The sequence below is a fragment of the Pleuronectes platessa genome, chromosome 20 (assembly GCF_947347685.1).
Source record: "Pleuronectes platessa chromosome 20, fPlePla1.1, whole genome shotgun sequence".
Classification (NCBI taxonomy): domain Eukaryota; kingdom Metazoa; phylum Chordata; class Actinopteri; order Pleuronectiformes; family Pleuronectidae; genus Pleuronectes; species Pleuronectes platessa.
In genome coordinates, this window is record NC_070645.1 from 3,067,927 (window position 1) to 3,084,955 (window position 17,029).

Sequence of the window (17,029 nt, forward strand, 5' to 3'; positions counted from 1 at the left end):
CTGAATTTAGAATTTTGATTTTAAAAGACCGTACCAGCCCCTGTTTGTGCTTAACATTAGGAGTTCTATAATACTATTTCATTAGCTTCATCTCTTTCCAGGAAAACTGTTGATGGTGTCATTTTGTTTCTTTGCTTCTATGCCTTTTCAATGATGTGAGCAACACCAACAAAATGACAAAAGTCTCAGAGACAAATATCTGAAACCAATCCTCACATCAGGGAGCCACTGTAAGCTGCATGTTGCTTCAGGCGCTAGTGCAAAAAAAATTAACTAAACCCTTTTCCCCCCTCTGTGATCTAAGCATTTCTCAGCTTAATCTGACCATCTATTAACATTCTCATCAATCTTACATCTATATCTGCAGTGTATTCAATACATTTTTTCCCTGAGCGTTGATTGTAAACCATTTGTTCAATTTACGTCAGCTATTATATCACCCGCTTTCTTTGTAGTTAGGAGGATCTCTGAGTTGTTGTCGGTAGATGCTTCAAGTTGTTGTTCACTCAGAGATGAGCTGTGCCAATGAGAGAAAGGGAGGATTGATCCTGGTAAGAAGGAAGAGCCGCGGGGAGCCGCATAGAAGGCGTGTTATTTGGATTATTTTGTTTCATAAAAGCATTCAGTTGTTTGTCTGGAGACTACAGCTGTGCACTGAAATGTGAATCTCTGCAGGTGACTGCTTTTTAATAAAATCTTCCTACAACTCTCCTGCTAACTTAATGTTGGAACAAAAACACATGATAAAAGTTTAAAGCTGTATTAACTGGCTCAGACACTGTTGCCCTCTTTAATAACAGAAGAAATGGGTGTGTACGTTTTGGTTTTGATTTCCTCACCACATCTTTCTGACTCATCAGTGTTGTTGACTTAAAAAAACAACAACCGCTGTTCACATCAAGAGACCTGGTTAGCGCTTTCTCTTGATTTACATGCTGACTGATTCATGATTTGGATTAAGAACCACACTCGAGTCTAATATATGGGTCAATGACGTATAAGGATTTTCAACAGGCCAATTTTAAAATACAAAAAAAAGTATCTTTTATAATTATTCAAACATTAGGTATGTTGTGTACACACAAATCATATACAGATTTCAAGTCATTTGAAAAAAATGAATTAATTTCCTTAATATGCTTATATTGTTTTGTACAATTTCTCAATATCTCAATTATTCAATATAATTGTCTCCTCTTAGAAGGTGTCCCCCTATTAAATGTAGTTAACAGACTTATTTTTCCAGTAAAGTGCATAAATTTGATAAAAATGCAAAAAAAAAATACCATTTCTTTAAGCATACTCTTTCAGCATACATATTCCAGCCATAGACATTTTATATTTTACTTTAAATTTAATACCGGTCTCGGTATTATTGGTCTCACCACATGTTGAGTGGATGCTCCAAATGATATGAAAACCTCCTATAGTTTAAAAATATCAATAAACAATAAATCCCATACAAACATTTGACCTAAACCAGATTTTATTAAAATTTCATAGAATTTTGATGAACACAAACATTTCCTAAACATTTTGTTTTTTAATAAAAATCTCATCAAGAACACATTTAAGTGCAGCACACATTGTTGTGAACATCTGGATCCTTCCGGTCAGCGTAACACTGATGTCCTGGCCGTTGGCGTCTAATGTTGTGTGGCACATGAACTGAGTACGAAGAAATTATGGACTTTTTTTTCTCAAAGTGTTTACATGCGTGCCTCAAACTCTAGAGCGAATCAAACATTCACAAATTAAACTTCAGTTATGTGAATAATTATTGAGTCAGAGGAGACCAGTGTCAGCTGGCTCTTATTTAGTTTTCTGGGGTCCACAGTATGATCTGCCGTCCCTTCTTTCTCTTCTTGAGAAACCTCACACACACACACACACACACACACACACACACACACACACACACACACACACACACACACACACACAGAGCATTGCTGTTTCGATTTCCTCACCTCCCTCACTTTTCCTGTCTGGAATTTACCTCCAGACAATTCCACGAATTCCAGGACTAGGAAATCCTGTTACAGTGAAACTTTGATAAATTTGCATCATTCTCAGACTGATGATCTTTCAAGTAATATAAAAAACCCTTTTCGGTTATGTAATTTTAATCTAACGATTTTAATCTAATTATTAACACCATCACTGTGAAGCTGTTTTACCACCCTTCACATTTTTAAAACCTTCTGTGTCTGCTGATGTCAAACGGTTTTACCTAACACGCTATGTGCCTGACCTGTTAATTATTCAAAGGTCTCCTCTTAGAAGGTGTGTTGTGTTGCCTTTGGGTGGCCAGGCATGCATGAAGTGTTTCTGAGCTGCATAATGATACCAGGCTATGAGCTCCCTGTCTACTCTGTGCTGAAGGCAAGGACACAGAGAGAGAGAGAGAGTGACCTGGTTTATTCATATAACTCTAGAACACCACTGCTAATGTCATGCTAAACAGACTTCCTTACTCTGTTGTTGTCTGGCTTGTGATTTCCCAGTGTTTAGAGGTGATTAAAGATGCCCCTGGCTGTGGTTCCAGCATCTTTAATAAAAAAAAAAAAAAATCAGCTCAGTTGAAACATTTTACCTTTGAACTCCCTGAAACAACTGAAAGCCTGTCAAAACATAACATATCTACATCATGCATCTGTTTTTTTTGTTAGCAGCACTTGGACTCTAATTAATGATTAGCTCTAATTAGCAATACAAAATATACAGCAGTGCATTTAATCAATAGCCTGGGGCCTGACACTGCTTATTAGATTCAAGTATGACCTAGAATTTCCTCTCAGACAACTTTTCCACATCATAAGTTTATGAAAGGAAGTTAAGAACTTGTAATTCCCAAAAGTCCGTATGTCATAATATAGCTAGTAGTAGTAGCTAATATTCAGCCATGTAAAGGCCGAATTATAGTCCTGCGACTGCAACCGCGGAAGGCCACGCAGTTGCATTGACGGACTCGTTTTGGTTTATGCTTCACTAACGTGTTGCGCGTGTTGCAACGCAATTCACCGCAAGAACACTAGACGGAGTAAAGTTTTTTGTCAAAGACAAAACACACAAAGAAGAGACGTCTTCTTCTTCTTCGTCGACTGTTTATTTACATCGCCACTCCGGCTATTTTACTGTTGGTGTAAGGTAGTAACGCTTGACTAAATGCACTTTTAAAACCCCCATTGCTTCCGAATGCCTTACACAACTTCCCCAAAATAGTCTCCGCCATTTGGAGCCCACAGTACTTGTATATTTTTGTCTGCTTGTTACTAGCAAGTAAATATATATTAAGCTGTGACGTTTGTGTCACAGCATTCTACTGGAAAGGATCACACGGCTCTGAGTTTCAGTTCCTGTCAGATGTGGAGGACTGGAAACCAAACACGCTTTAAGACAATCAGATTCTTCGCCTTTTTGTGACGTCAGTCATGTGCTCTCCAGCTGCACTGCAGCTGTGAATGTGTGTTTGTGCGCCCCTGCATTTTCTTCTTCCTCTTTCACAGAGAGTTGCAGTAAGAGCAAACGTTTATAGGAAATTAAATCATTAAGTGTGTTTGACTGGAGAGATTTAACCTCTCACATTGCCTCCATGAGAGTTTCTTCCCAATCACAAACATAACAGACACTGAGACACGCACAGACAATGACACACATTGTGAAAAAGTGCACTTTTTCAAAAACTTTTTTTAATAGGGACATTTTATGAAAAAATAGATTTAGACAACACAGCAGATCAACTGAGGTGTAAAATAGCAGGAAAGCAGTTTCCTGGCTCAGACATGGAGAAATTAATTTCCCCATGGGATGTTATACAGTGGATTGAAAAAAGGAGAGAACATGCCATAATAGAGGGAATGCTTTGACTTGAGACACGTAACAGAAATGAAAAATGAGTGTTGAATCTTATTTATCCAAGAAATGTTACCATGCATGTATGAGAAGAGTGTTACTGTGTGTACAGCGCAGTCATGGCCTTAATGTTAAGTAATTTTGTAATATTTTAAATGATTGACATGACTCTTGGGAGTCAACCCTAACCCTAACCCTCTTTTGATCAACTGTCAACTTGGGTCTAGCTGCAGCTTTGAAAACTAAGATATTTTTGGTGAAGAAATGCAGAAGTGCTGGAGAGATGCATGTTTTAAAAGTTGTTGACCTTGTATTGGATCATGTTGTAGTAACTCTTTCTTCTCTGCTTTCTTCCTCCTCCAGTCCTCCGGTGTTACTGTGACCGCTGCAGCGCAAATTCCAGCTGCACGACAGATGGCGTCTGCTTCGCCGCCATGCGCCAGTCCGGCAGCCGATTTACCACTGAGCAGCGCCAGTGTGTACAAGAAAATGAACTGTTCCCGCGAGACCGGCCCTTCATCTGTGCCCCGTCCGTTAAACATGACACGGGTATTTACCCAATATGCTGTACCACGGACTACTGCAACAAAGACCCTAACTTTAAATTGTTCCCTGGTAAGAAAAAACGCACACAGTAGGGTCACTGCAGTTGTTGGTGTTAGTGGGGTAACATGTTGTTCAGACACAAAACTGACTCATCGGCCACACCGCCTCTTTCATATTTTCAATATAAAATGTATACATTTTTGTTTATCAGTGGTAGTCCCCACATTCATCAAATATAACATCTAATATCATCTCAAGCTCACCTGTAAAATACTAGTTATCACGACCTACAGTTATAAACACTCATCTTTAAACTCTCCCCTCATTATGGGAGAAGCATCCACTGATCTATAATGTGACTACTGCTGCACAGAGCAGACAATTGCAGGTTAGAAGGACAGTAAAAACATTCTGGATGTAACGGCATGTAAAAGCATCCAACACAAATGTAGAGATCTTTAATATTGTAGTAAGTAGTTTCCTTAAAGCTTGGATTGTGCACTATTTATTTATAAGAAGCATTTCTTTCTTTTTAAAGAGTTTTGTCCTCTCCATAGTTGTCAGTGCTGGTCATTGTGGGCAACGTTGGGTTTCTCTACAATATCATATGGTCTCGACCTTACTATGTTAAGTGTCTTGAGATAATGAACGTTATGATTCAGCGCTATACAAAAAATATTTTATTGATATAACAGGATTCTTTTAGGTGGGGCCTGACATACTCTCAGACAGTTGTCCATTATTCATGATCCAGTACAGATCGGATTAAAATTAATATCAAATATAATGCACTGTAATCCAAATATAATGACATACAACAATTTTTTTTTTAATTTTTCTTCTTTCATAACTCATTACTTGGGAGAAAAAATCCAGAATGGCATTTATTACGAAGATAAAAAAAATATTGAATATCAAGATAGATATATATATATATATATATATATATATATATATATATATATATATATATATATATATATATGAGAAACATAACATGGACATTTTTTCCACAATGTCTTATCCATTCTTTTTAGACTAGAAGAGAACAAATCCCATCCATTCTCTTGTATTCAATCTATTCGCTACAGCTATTAATCTGCTGTAGTCCTGAGGTAACAGGTCAGTTTTTCCATGGAATATATTTACTATACAATGACCTGCCAGTTGCTGGTGGGGAGGGTCTAGTTTTAACCAACTCCATGTTCTGGCCTTTTTAAATGCGGGCATCGGGATATAGAAGAGATTCCTTTAAATGATGTCCCCGGGGCATCAAATCCCGGTTACACAATCTGGGGGCATAACCCCGTCACAGAGTGTAGTTTATACATGACCAGACAATATGTGAGCGATTGGGTTTCTGCTCACATTGTCTCAAGTACTGCTGCTCTTCACCCAATTGTTTATTTTTTGTGTGTGGTGGAATAAAAAAAGCTGATTAAATGCTGTCATCCGTATTCCGACCCTCTTGTGAAGCTAGTAGAGGTTTGTTTCACTCTACACTTGTCTTACAAATCCATCTTCGTCTGTTAAAGGTTTGATTCTAGTTCCCATTTCAGGCTTTACACACAGTGTAGTTTTTCCATTTCATTTTTGTAACCTTCTGTGTAGCTCAGAGACATCTCAGAGATCTTTGTAGGGGTTTATCTGGATGTAACTTTCAACACTGATTCCTTTTTCTGCACTATAGAAGCCTGTTGTGTGTCCTTGAATGCTTTGTTTTGTTCAGTAAAATGATGCCAACTGGATATTGTTTACTTCTGTCTGTGTGTAACAGTCATCCATCGTCATGTATTTTACAAAGCTTTATGTGCACTGGTGCACTGTACAACTTTAAGGGAATAGTTAACTGAAAAGGATGTCCTCATTTTCTACTCGCCACTATGCCAATCGAGGGGTGGGTGAAATGTTTGAGTCCACAAAATACTTTTGGAGTTTCAGGGGTAAACACTGTTGCACCCAATTCTTCAGAAGTATAAAAATAACATTGCACGCCTCCATACTGCTGCTGTGGTGTCAACCAAGTGTCCACAAGCCCCAACATTCAAATTCAACTCGATACCATCATTTGCACATGTTTTTAGCCTAAATGTCCTCTGATATCCCCCTCAGAGAAGCATCAGAGGCCAACCTGAAAACTGAAGTTCATTAGAGCTGCATTAGATATGTTTGGAGTGACTGCCACAATTTAATGAAATGTTCAAGTTATTCAAGTAAGAAAAACCTGTTTACAACTCATAAAAGAGGTCAGATGACCTTATTGGACAGTTGTTAGTGATGGATGTAGCCATTATTTGAACCTTGCATCATTTAGAAAGGAGACTTAATATTGCATTAAATGTTTCAATACTAGGTCTACCTGAAATGATATGGTTGATTTCCAGCAATTGCTGTCCTCATTGTCTGCGACAATTCCTGGGAAATGTTCTGCAAAATAGTAGGGGCCCTGCTCTTTACTGTCTGTCTCTGCAGGTAATTTAACAGTTTGCATCAGTCGCTTTCTTGAATTAGGAGTGAGATTTGTGGTGCTACAACAATAGTTTTAAACTGCTGCACACTTTTAATGCTGCTTTATCAATTTAAAGATTTCAGAGAGTGCCAGAGGATAGTAGAAGCTGTTTCTTCATGAATTCACAGCAGTTCCAGCGGCTTTTAATGTCCAATGAGCCATAGAAAAAAGAACACTAATAAAACTTCTCAAATCAGCATAATTCAGCATAATATATAGCAGTCTGGGTGTGTTCATTACTCTCCCATAAAAATCACTGATTATCCTATGTGTATCAGAGCCTTGAAGCTGAAGGTAATGGTGCAACACAATATTAATGGTACTATACATAACATACTCCGTAGAAAAATACTACTGTCTAAAAATACTGATGCAAATACGTTTAATTGTTATGTAATACAGAAATGCAGGCTGCAGAACTATATGGGAAAAGTCTATTTATATAAAGCTATTTTCTATTTGTGATGACTACTTCACAGTACAGTTTTGCCATTCGCACACATTCATCCAGTAAATCTATGTGCAACACTTATCAAGCCTCATTCACACACTGTCAGCACAACCTTCAGGGGCAATCTGTTTTGTTTCTTCCAAGAACTGTTTGGCACACGATACAAAGGATCTTGAGTTTGAACCACCAGAAGAGCAGCTTTATCTCCTAAGCCATTGTTGCCCACACTACCACCGCCAGTCAACACCTTCCTGACACTGACTTCTCTTCTAATGCGTCTTAAGACCACATGCATTAGCTTTTTTAATAAGAGAAATTGAAAATAAAGTTCTTATGTCAATTTAACATAAGATTAAATTGTGACCATCTTCAGCATGCAAGGTACAGCAGTACACACAGTTACAAAGATCTATATCCAAAGGGCAATCAGTGAGTTATAACGGTTGTGAATTGGCACAAAGCACCAAATTAGTATTCAAATGCTATTTGTGTGTCTAAAAAAATAAATAATTGTAATATTATTATATCTAAGGATTAGTATACAAATTCCAGAAGAAGTCACCATGCATTTACATTATTATAATTAGAAGTTGTATGGGGACAAGGACACTTGATCTTGGAGATAGTTTAGTGCACATGAAGCGGTCACATTATCAGCACTGACACATTTCTCCATTCTCTCCCTGTAACATTCAGCCTGTACATGGAGAAGTAAGCCAATGGCTAAGAGTGAGAAGCCCACCTTCCATGTGTCTTTCTTTGTTTTGTGGACAAAGGCTACACAATTAATCGTATTAAAATGGTGATCTCATCTCACACACATGTGGACAAATATCTAGTTTGAAACCACCGTTGTGATGGGTGACGTTAGGATAAGCAGCTAATTTGATTCATTATGAAGATCAATCTCTTCACAACTATAGAAAATCAATTGTGTGTGTGTGTGTGTGTGTGTGTGTCACACTTCGGCCAAACCTGCCATTATCCCAGGAGATAGAATGTGCCCCGCGCCACTTGGCCTGTCAGCTTCCTGGCCCATGGCTACCACTTAAGATCTGCCACTTGCCAGTTGCCAGCCCTCCGTATGCTCCTTTCCAACAGTGTGTGGCCTCATTTGGTATCTCATGTTTTGAAAATGGTTTAACTGGCATGTTTAACTCAGTTTCTCAAATACGCATTCACAGGTCACATAGAAACATTTGAGCTGTTGTACTGTGTTTTCTTATCTGATCTTTGTGTCTGTCTCCTCTCTGTCCTGCAGTCCCTACAGAATCGCCTCCTCCCCTGGGCCCTGTGGCCCTTGCAGCGGTGATCGCAGGCCCAGTGTGTGTTCTCTGCCTGCTGCTTGTTGTGGCATTTTATGTTTGCCACAGCCACAGGGGACTGGGAGCCGGGGGCGCGGCCCACCATCACCACCACCACCGTGTCCCTAATGAAGAAGATCCCTCCATGGATCATCCCTTCATCACTGTTGGAACGACACTGAAGGACCTCATCTACGACATGACCACCTCTGGATCTGGATCAGGTGGGCACAGATGGGTACTTTGGGGTGTTTGTGTGTTACAGTGAAGCTAACAATATGGCGAGGGCTGATGATGTATCTCAGCACATGTAAGGAAGCTTTGAGGTTTATGTCCGTACTCATAACTTTGAAAATCAATGATGACCAAACAGGTTTAATAAAGTGAAAAGTTTGTCCGAAAGTGTTTCACCTGTGACTCATTCTGAACTGTTCTCAGAGAGCAGTTCCGTTGACCTGAAACTGTTAAAAGAAAAAACAAAAACCTTCAGTTGATTCAGAGGGTGAAAAAAGGAACACTAGATTTAATAGACGCGAACATCAACATAAATCTGTAGTCATGTCCAAGTGCAGCCATGAGCTCATATTTTGGCTTTAAATCTCACATTTTTGTACTGATACCACGTCTTTTCTAATCTAAAAGACAGCAGCAGATTATTTGATGCACCTGTTAATTGCAGATAGTACTTTTGTACAATGTTTGTTGCCGGGGTGCATATCTGAGTGTGAGACTGCAAATGTTTTGGGAACTATGCTAAACGGCTTTCTCTGAGAGTTTAGTGACAAAACTTCTTCCTCTCTTTGATAAATAGGTCGCTGTGGAAACAATTGGCACGTTTTTTTCTAGAATTAACAGAGTCCACTGGTAAATCTCCTCTGAATAGTTGAATAGTTAGTTTGTTATAATTCTCATTTGTATAATCGAGACAGAGAACCAAAGTATACTGGTTTGTTTTACAGTCAGTTATTTGCTGGACTATTTGTGTTCACAGTTCTACCAGCCTTAGGTCTGTCTGTTTGTATGTCTAATATCTGTTTAGATCCAGGGAGGCCTGAACAGATAAGCGCATTACAACATAGCGTAAAAACAACCAATCCAATTTTCACTAAACGTGTTGAAGAGATGGGTACTGGACCTGGAAAGAGCAACACATTTTTGGTGCAGATGCAAAATAAGTTTTTTTTTCTCTTTGTTTTACCATGTTTTATGGCAAATCATCTAGGTTATGAGACCACTTTCCATATACTTTATACTTGAACTAGAGGAATTAGATGATAATTTGTAGGCTTGTTCTGCCGTCAGAGGTATGCGCTCTATTGAGTGCCCCTCTAGTATTTTCACAATAGTTGTAACTCTGGGTTTGCAGAGGTGCCCTTTACAAGTAAAATACTAAAAGCTTGTGTGATTCTGTTTCTGTTAATGTGTGTCTTCAAACACACACACATACGCATATTTTGGCTGCACTAACTGGCAGAAGTTTTTGTGAGCTGAAGACTAGCACCTCTTTGTGGGGACTGGCACCTCAACACACTGCCAAGGAACGGCTTGGATTCAGTCTTCCTACCAGTTCACACCATATTGCACCATTTGTGTGGATGTGGGTGTGTTTGTGTGTGGTCCAGGTATTACTCGTGCTCGGGAACTTAACTCTTCATACAGTCACATTAAGGGGGGCTTGTGTTCCTTAAGTTGCATGGATAAAAAGCAGGTTCCCATTACATAAATCATTAGATTATTAGGTGAAGGCATGTTTTAAGTGTAGGATGAGTTTTAGGCTTAGGAAGGTAGTAGTTATATTTAAGCTGAAAGTCTCCACCAAACTAATGTAAGTCTCTCTGATTTTCTTGGCGAGTATATGACATGACACAATGTACAGTCACTTTATGAGGCCAATCTCAACTTTTGAGTGGTAATTTGTAAATTATGTGTGTGATTAATTATTAGTAGTATGAGTAACAAAGTATACAGTATTGATCAGTTACAGGATCTGCTAGAGACTGATAAATCAGCCAGACTAATAGATCGGCCAATATTGGCTTATTTCAAATACATGGTATCATTGTGTATGTTGGCTGTAATGTAATAAAAGGATGTTGTCATCACAAAAACATTTCGTTATTTTGAAACTGTATCAACCAAAAAACATCTTATTGTGAAGCATGAGAAGGTCTCAGACCATCCCTGTAACCATACTAGCTGAGCGAGTGACAAGGGACAGACAATGCTCTGTTGCTCCGTCTTCAGTTCTCCCCTGTAGTATCTTTATCAGGCCAGAAAGAACGTGTTGTCCATGAGCTCAAGCCTTGGAAACTGTCCATGGACATCGTCCTTCTAAATGCTTTTATATTTTTCCACATGTTTTCCACTGTGACTGTTTTCATTTAGTAACTTTTCCTTTCCAGGTCTGCCACTGCTGGTCCAGAGGACCATCGCCAGAACCATTATCCTGCAGGAGAGCATTGGTAAAGGGCGTTTTGGAGAGGTGTGGAGGGGCAAGTGGCGTGGCGAGGAGGTGGCCGTGAAGATTTTCTCCTCCCGGGAGGAGCGCTCCTGGTTCCGTGAGGCTGAGATCTACCAGACCGTGATGCTAAGACATGAGAACATTCTGGGCTTCATTGCTGCTGACAACAAAGGTGAGGGAGAACCCTGAGAGGCCATAGGGGAAGAGTTGGGGTTAGCACACACTAAGGAAGATTGGAAATATAAATCAGACTTGAGCCTGCCAAAAGTAAAAAATGATTTGACTCAAATAACTGACTGAGATTTGAGAAAGCAGATCACACAGTTGTGAGGCTAAATAAAATGAATGTCGGTTCTAAACCCTGCAAATTAGGCCCTCATCATTCTGAGTTTATCATCTGCAAATTAAAGTGTGGGCTTATGTGAACTTGAGCCGTCAGAGAAGAAAAGCAGATCTGCTAAAGGCGAAGGAGGTGCAGGCAACTGTTCACTGACCTTACAGGTCGGTAGACAGCATTGAGGGGTAGCAGTTCACAGAGTTTAACAGCTCCCAAAATGTTCAAACACACTCGCACAGACAAGGTATGGGTGTTTTAAAGAAAAACAGCTCAGGATTTGTATTCATGTTTCTTTCTTATATATCACAAACAACAATGGGACCTGGACAATCTCAAAATATATCTCCCAACAAAAAGAGCAACAATGTTCATTAAAATATCAATATACATGTTAGTTGATTTTAATGATTTCTTTATGCCCTGAATCCATTATTTGTTAGTGGTAAACCATAGAAAACCCATTATCATGGTTCTTGTATCTCCCATCTGTGTTTAAACTTGTGGAAAGCAGTTAAAAGACGTGTTTAAAATGTTCTGAACTTTTATATTGGCACAGAGACCGTTTTAAAACCTAAGTATTCACTCACACAGAAGGACATGTAGTGACTGCACAATATGATTAGATCAGTCAGACTGTAGCGGAGATAACTTCTTTCTGGAAAAGCTCAAGGACATAACTACATTAATTTCCTTTATCTCCCTGCTTGTCTTCCTGGTAATGTGCAGATAACGGGACTTGGACTCAGCTGTGGCTGGTGTCGGACTACCATGAACACGGCTCCCTGTTTGACTACCTGAACCGCTACACCGTCACTGTGGAGGGCATGATCAAACTCTCTCTGTCCACAGCCAGCGGCCTCGCTCATCTCCACATGGAGATCGTGGGAACACAAGGTGAGACACGCACTCTTTGTCCCAGGCTCACGTGTTTCATCCTGTGGATACCAATATACATGTGCAAAACTATGTTTGTATTTTGACATCTACTAGTTTCATGGATTGGATTTGAATCATGGATTATTTTTTAATATGTGAATCACATTGTTTAACAAACAGACCTCCATAAAGCTAAACTAGAGAATAAAAGAGTATATGCTACTTTTGTTCTATGCCCTTTCTTAAAAGAAATTGGGGTACAATAACCAAATCGACGATACACTGACACCCGACACACGCCTGTCTTAAGTCATACAAAAATCTTTAGTTTGCTTTTTAAATATCAATGTGTGAACAATCTAACAAAGACATGGACCTTGGCTCGGACCATGGTCTGGACTCTCAGGTGTGAAAAGGCCTTATCAATGTTCAGTAGGATTAAGGAAAGAAATACCAGAATTTAATTAAATTTATCAAAATAAACTGCCTGATGTGACTCACTTATTTTCTAAAGACGATTTGCTGTTCATTTGTATTTCCATTTTATGGTCTGTTTTCTGCAAATATGAGATGAAAAAAGGTCCTCTGTAGTTGTAGTTGGAAATCTATCAGCTTGAGTGACATTGTGTTTTTCAGTTTTGTATGAATGTACAGAAAGGATAACGTCTGGAGGAAAATAAAGGGTTCCTCAAGGGTAGGCTTGAGTATGAGCTGATGCACACAGGCAGTGTTCGCTGTCACATTAAAAATAATGTCAGTCTGAGTGCTCACCCTTTGATTTCTTAGAGGTTTTTATGATTGGGTTTTGGCCACAAGCAGTAAAGACTCCATTCACCCATAGCAATTCAAAGCTTATAATAATCTTCAGTTGTACCTTGGTGTCATTAGGTTGTTTAACCTTTTAATCCCAATACCTGGGGTAAGTGGAGGCTAAAGGTAGATCTGACTGGCTACTTGCTTGTGTGGCAGTCCTACGAGAGCCATGTGGCCTGGTCATTAGATCAATCAATCAAATTTGATCTGTTTCACCCATATTCACACATCACAGTTTGTCTCCTATGGCTTACGAAGGTGTGACATCCTCTGCCCTTAATCCTAAACAAGAATATGTAACTACCAAAAAACAACTTTTAGCAAAAAAAAAAAAAAAAAACCTCAGAGGGAGGCACATGTGAGGGATCCCTCTCCCAGGACGGACAGAATTGCAATAGTTGTCGTGTTTAGCTGAACACATCAACAAAATACAACATCGATTAGAGACAGCAGCAAAGTAAGATAAAGGAGATAGAAATAATTAAAACAACTCAGTAGCACCACTGTTACAAATCACGTTAAAAATGCCTGTCTATAAACGCAGGTTTTGAGCAGTGATACTGACACAGGTAGTGAGTGAGCCTAATCTGCCAGAAAGGGAGTTCTAGAGCCTGGGAGCCCTGATGGAGAAAGCCTGGTCACCCTGAGTAGCCAGCATTGTCCTAGGTACAGCTAACAAGGACAGACGGGCCAATCTCAGGTTGCGACTGGGAATGTAGGGAGTCAAGAGCTCCGAAATGTGATTAGGGGCCTGCTTGCGTTGAGCTTTGAACGTTATTAAAATAATCCATCATGAATTTAACTGGGAACCAGTGAAGCATTGACGTTATATGTGAGACCTACAGTTGTTTTAGTTAAATTACGACCAGCAGCATTTTAAGCAAGTTCCAAAGAAGTTAATATGGTTTGACTGTGGCATGTATAAAGTGCATTGCAATAGTCCAGACAGTAAAAGTTGTCTGTTGTACAAAAACCAAGTGTGATTGCAGCCAATAACCATTGGCGAAGAATTGAAATTCCAAACACATTCCTGTCATATATTGAAATGGTGCACAAGCCTTCTTTCCCCTTAGATGCATATGTAATCTTTTCTTCACCCAAGTGTAACTATGTCTGAAAAAGTCCTTTGGAAAGAGCTTCTCTCCTCATTGATACCCGCTCTTACTGAACAAACGTATGTGGTGGGAGACATTTGAGGACACGTCCAATGGAATCAGTGTCAAGGGAATAAGTAAAAAACATTCAATATGCAATATCAATATGCATTAATCAATTAGTCACAGAATCCATTTATACACCTTTTAACACTATTGATATTTAGTATTCCAATATGAATCATAATGTATTGTTTTAATGGGCAATAAAAAGACAAATCCTAAAAGGACCAATTGATAATTAAAAATACATCAATTAATTCAAAATTAAATGCATTTATATCCAAAAATCTAATTGAAAATCCAGCTTGAAAGATAAATAATTAACTGCATTGTTTTAGCAAAGTATTTTTAAATGATTAATATTTTTGGCTGTTCTTTGATTTAAACGATTTGATGATGCATTAATATTACATTTTTACATAATTTTTTTAATCCAGTTTTTATTGAATTACTTTGTAATTTCTTAATGTAAAGATTAACATGTACACAGATTTACACTTACCTATTTTGTTTTTGTCACCCATTAAAGAAAAGCTTTGTTGCAATATCAGTGACACTCTTGGCCCAGCCTTATTTCAAATAAGCCTTATTTTGATAAATAGAATCTCCAGTCTGAAATATTTGGTGTCAGCGCAGGATCTTTGTTGAACTTGTGAATCTTTGTCTCTGTTCAGGTAAACCAGCGATAGCCCACAGAGACCTGAAGTCAAAGAACATTCTAGTGAAGAAGAATGGTACCTGCTGCATCGCTGACCTGGGTCTCGCTGTCCGCCATGACTCAGCCACTGACACCATTGACATTGCTCCAAACCACAGAGTGGGAACCAAAAGGTAACCTGACCCCATTTCCTGATGTAAACAGGTTGTTATCAGGTTTATTAGAGCAGTGGACTTATGTTTGAAAAGACTTCTCCCCATCTTGTTCTGCGCACACTGTACCAGGAGGTTATTGGTCATAAAGCTGTGCTCTATCTTTCGTGGTGACATGATAATCCTTTGTGGACAAACTCACCTTTAGTTCGCCGTGTGGGCAGGTGTTAGGGTTGCGGTGTTTCACAGCAGGTCTGACCTTCAAAACAAGTCAATGCAGGGAATGGCGAGAGTAAGTAAAGAAGTCATCCCATTACTGCCACCAAATATACAATCTTCAACAGGCAACTCTATTTCAACTCTCAAGGTTCTACGGATTTTATCTGTGGTTCATATGAATCATTATGTCATTTTTTGCTTGCATACTATTCCAGAGGGTTGAAACAGGCACTTGGAACCCCTGGACATCACAGACCTTGAAATGAATCCCCTGCTAAGTCACAAGGGCCACCACCATGTAGCCTTGAGTCTTTCCTTCGAAATGTGAAGCTCAAGGACGCTATGAAAAAAGTATAGAAGCCATCAGGACCAACACAGAGATTTATAAGGAATATGTGAAAGGATCAGTCTGTGATGCAGAAGAAACCAGGAATGTGCGGGCATACACGTTTTATCATATAGTGGTGAGAGACTAGGGCTATTTAAATAAAAAAAAAAAAAAAAAATCTTAAAGTCAATGACATGTATATAATGTAACACTTTGACAGTTGTGTTACATTATATACATGTGTTACTACTCATCACATGTCATGAACAACCAACCCTGTTCCCTTTTAATCCAATCCTTTTTTCTTTTTCTTTTTTGCAGCTCCAACAAAGTTCGATTAATATAGTTTAAGTACCCGTTTTTTTTTTATGCCAAACTGTAATTTAACACTAATTGTCTGGCGCAGCCCTACATAAATCCGACGGATTTTTTTAAATACAAGTCAAATGACTGACTTTAAAAATTGTCCAAGCTTATTAAATGTTACAATCAAAACACCCACTCAAATACGTCCCCTTGCTATTTCCATTTCCACTCAGCTTCTCCAGTTTTTCGTCTCTCTGCATCCATACATCTCCTTTGTATAATGCAGGGTTGGAAAGGCAGCAGAGCACTGTTTCCTACACTCTTCTCCCTCCAGCAGTGATAGCAGCATAGCTTTTGTCTTGGAATGATTTTCACCACACACCCCCTCTTGTTTTGGTGGTCTTGTGTATGTCTTGCCCCATCCTCCTCCTCTGTGTGCTGGTATGATGCTGCGGGTGTATTTCATTGCCACTAAATGATTCAGGAAGCCTTGGGTCATTGGAGACAGAAGCTCTGGCTTTGGATGAAATCCATGTTACATACTGATGATCTGATCTCCACAGTTCCTATTCTTTTCTTTTAAACGTGTCTTCGGCGGTGCCAAGCTTTGAGCAAAGTATCAGATTTGCTTAAAAAAAACAATAGTTTTGTGTGAAAAGTAAATGCATATTGCTTTTATTCAAATAGGTGCAGGAATCTGTTCTCAGCATCACATTTTTTTTCTGTCCAGCTTTTGGCTGCTTGGGTCCTACAGTTATCTGACTGAAGAATATCTCAATGACGTGTTGTGCTGATCGGTGTCTTTAAAGCTACATACAGCCATTTCCTGAGGGCTGAGTTTTCTTCTGTAGCTACATAGCATGTCATTTCTATGCATATATATATGTAAATGTTAATGTCTTCAATTTACCTTATTGCAATGTCATCCGCATAATTAAGCCTTCTCTAAGCTCTTCTTACTTTCTACAAAACTATAGATTAAGGTCTAATGTTCACAGTTTGATGTTTTCCTTATTTATCTGAAGCAGCAGCAGTTGCTGAGGGAGGCCACCCATTC

The 17,029-nt window shown here is 39.0% G+C and overlaps 1 protein-coding gene across 1 annotated transcript in view; it reads left to right on the top strand.

Annotated features, from left to right (window-relative positions):
* Positions 1-17,029, top strand: part of tgfbr1b (transforming growth factor, beta receptor 1 b) — a 51,372-nt gene that overhangs the window by 20,270 nt on the left and 14,073 nt on the right. The window contains exons 2-6 of the mRNA XM_053412993.1: positions 4,219-4,470; positions 8,623-8,889; positions 11,068-11,298; positions 12,190-12,357; positions 14,984-15,140. Coding sequence (XP_053268968.1) covers positions 4,219-4,470; positions 8,623-8,889; positions 11,068-11,298; positions 12,190-12,357; positions 14,984-15,140 — 1,075 coding nt within the window. The remainder of the gene's footprint in view (positions 1-4,218; positions 4,471-8,622; positions 8,890-11,067; positions 11,299-12,189; positions 12,358-14,983; positions 15,141-17,029) is intronic.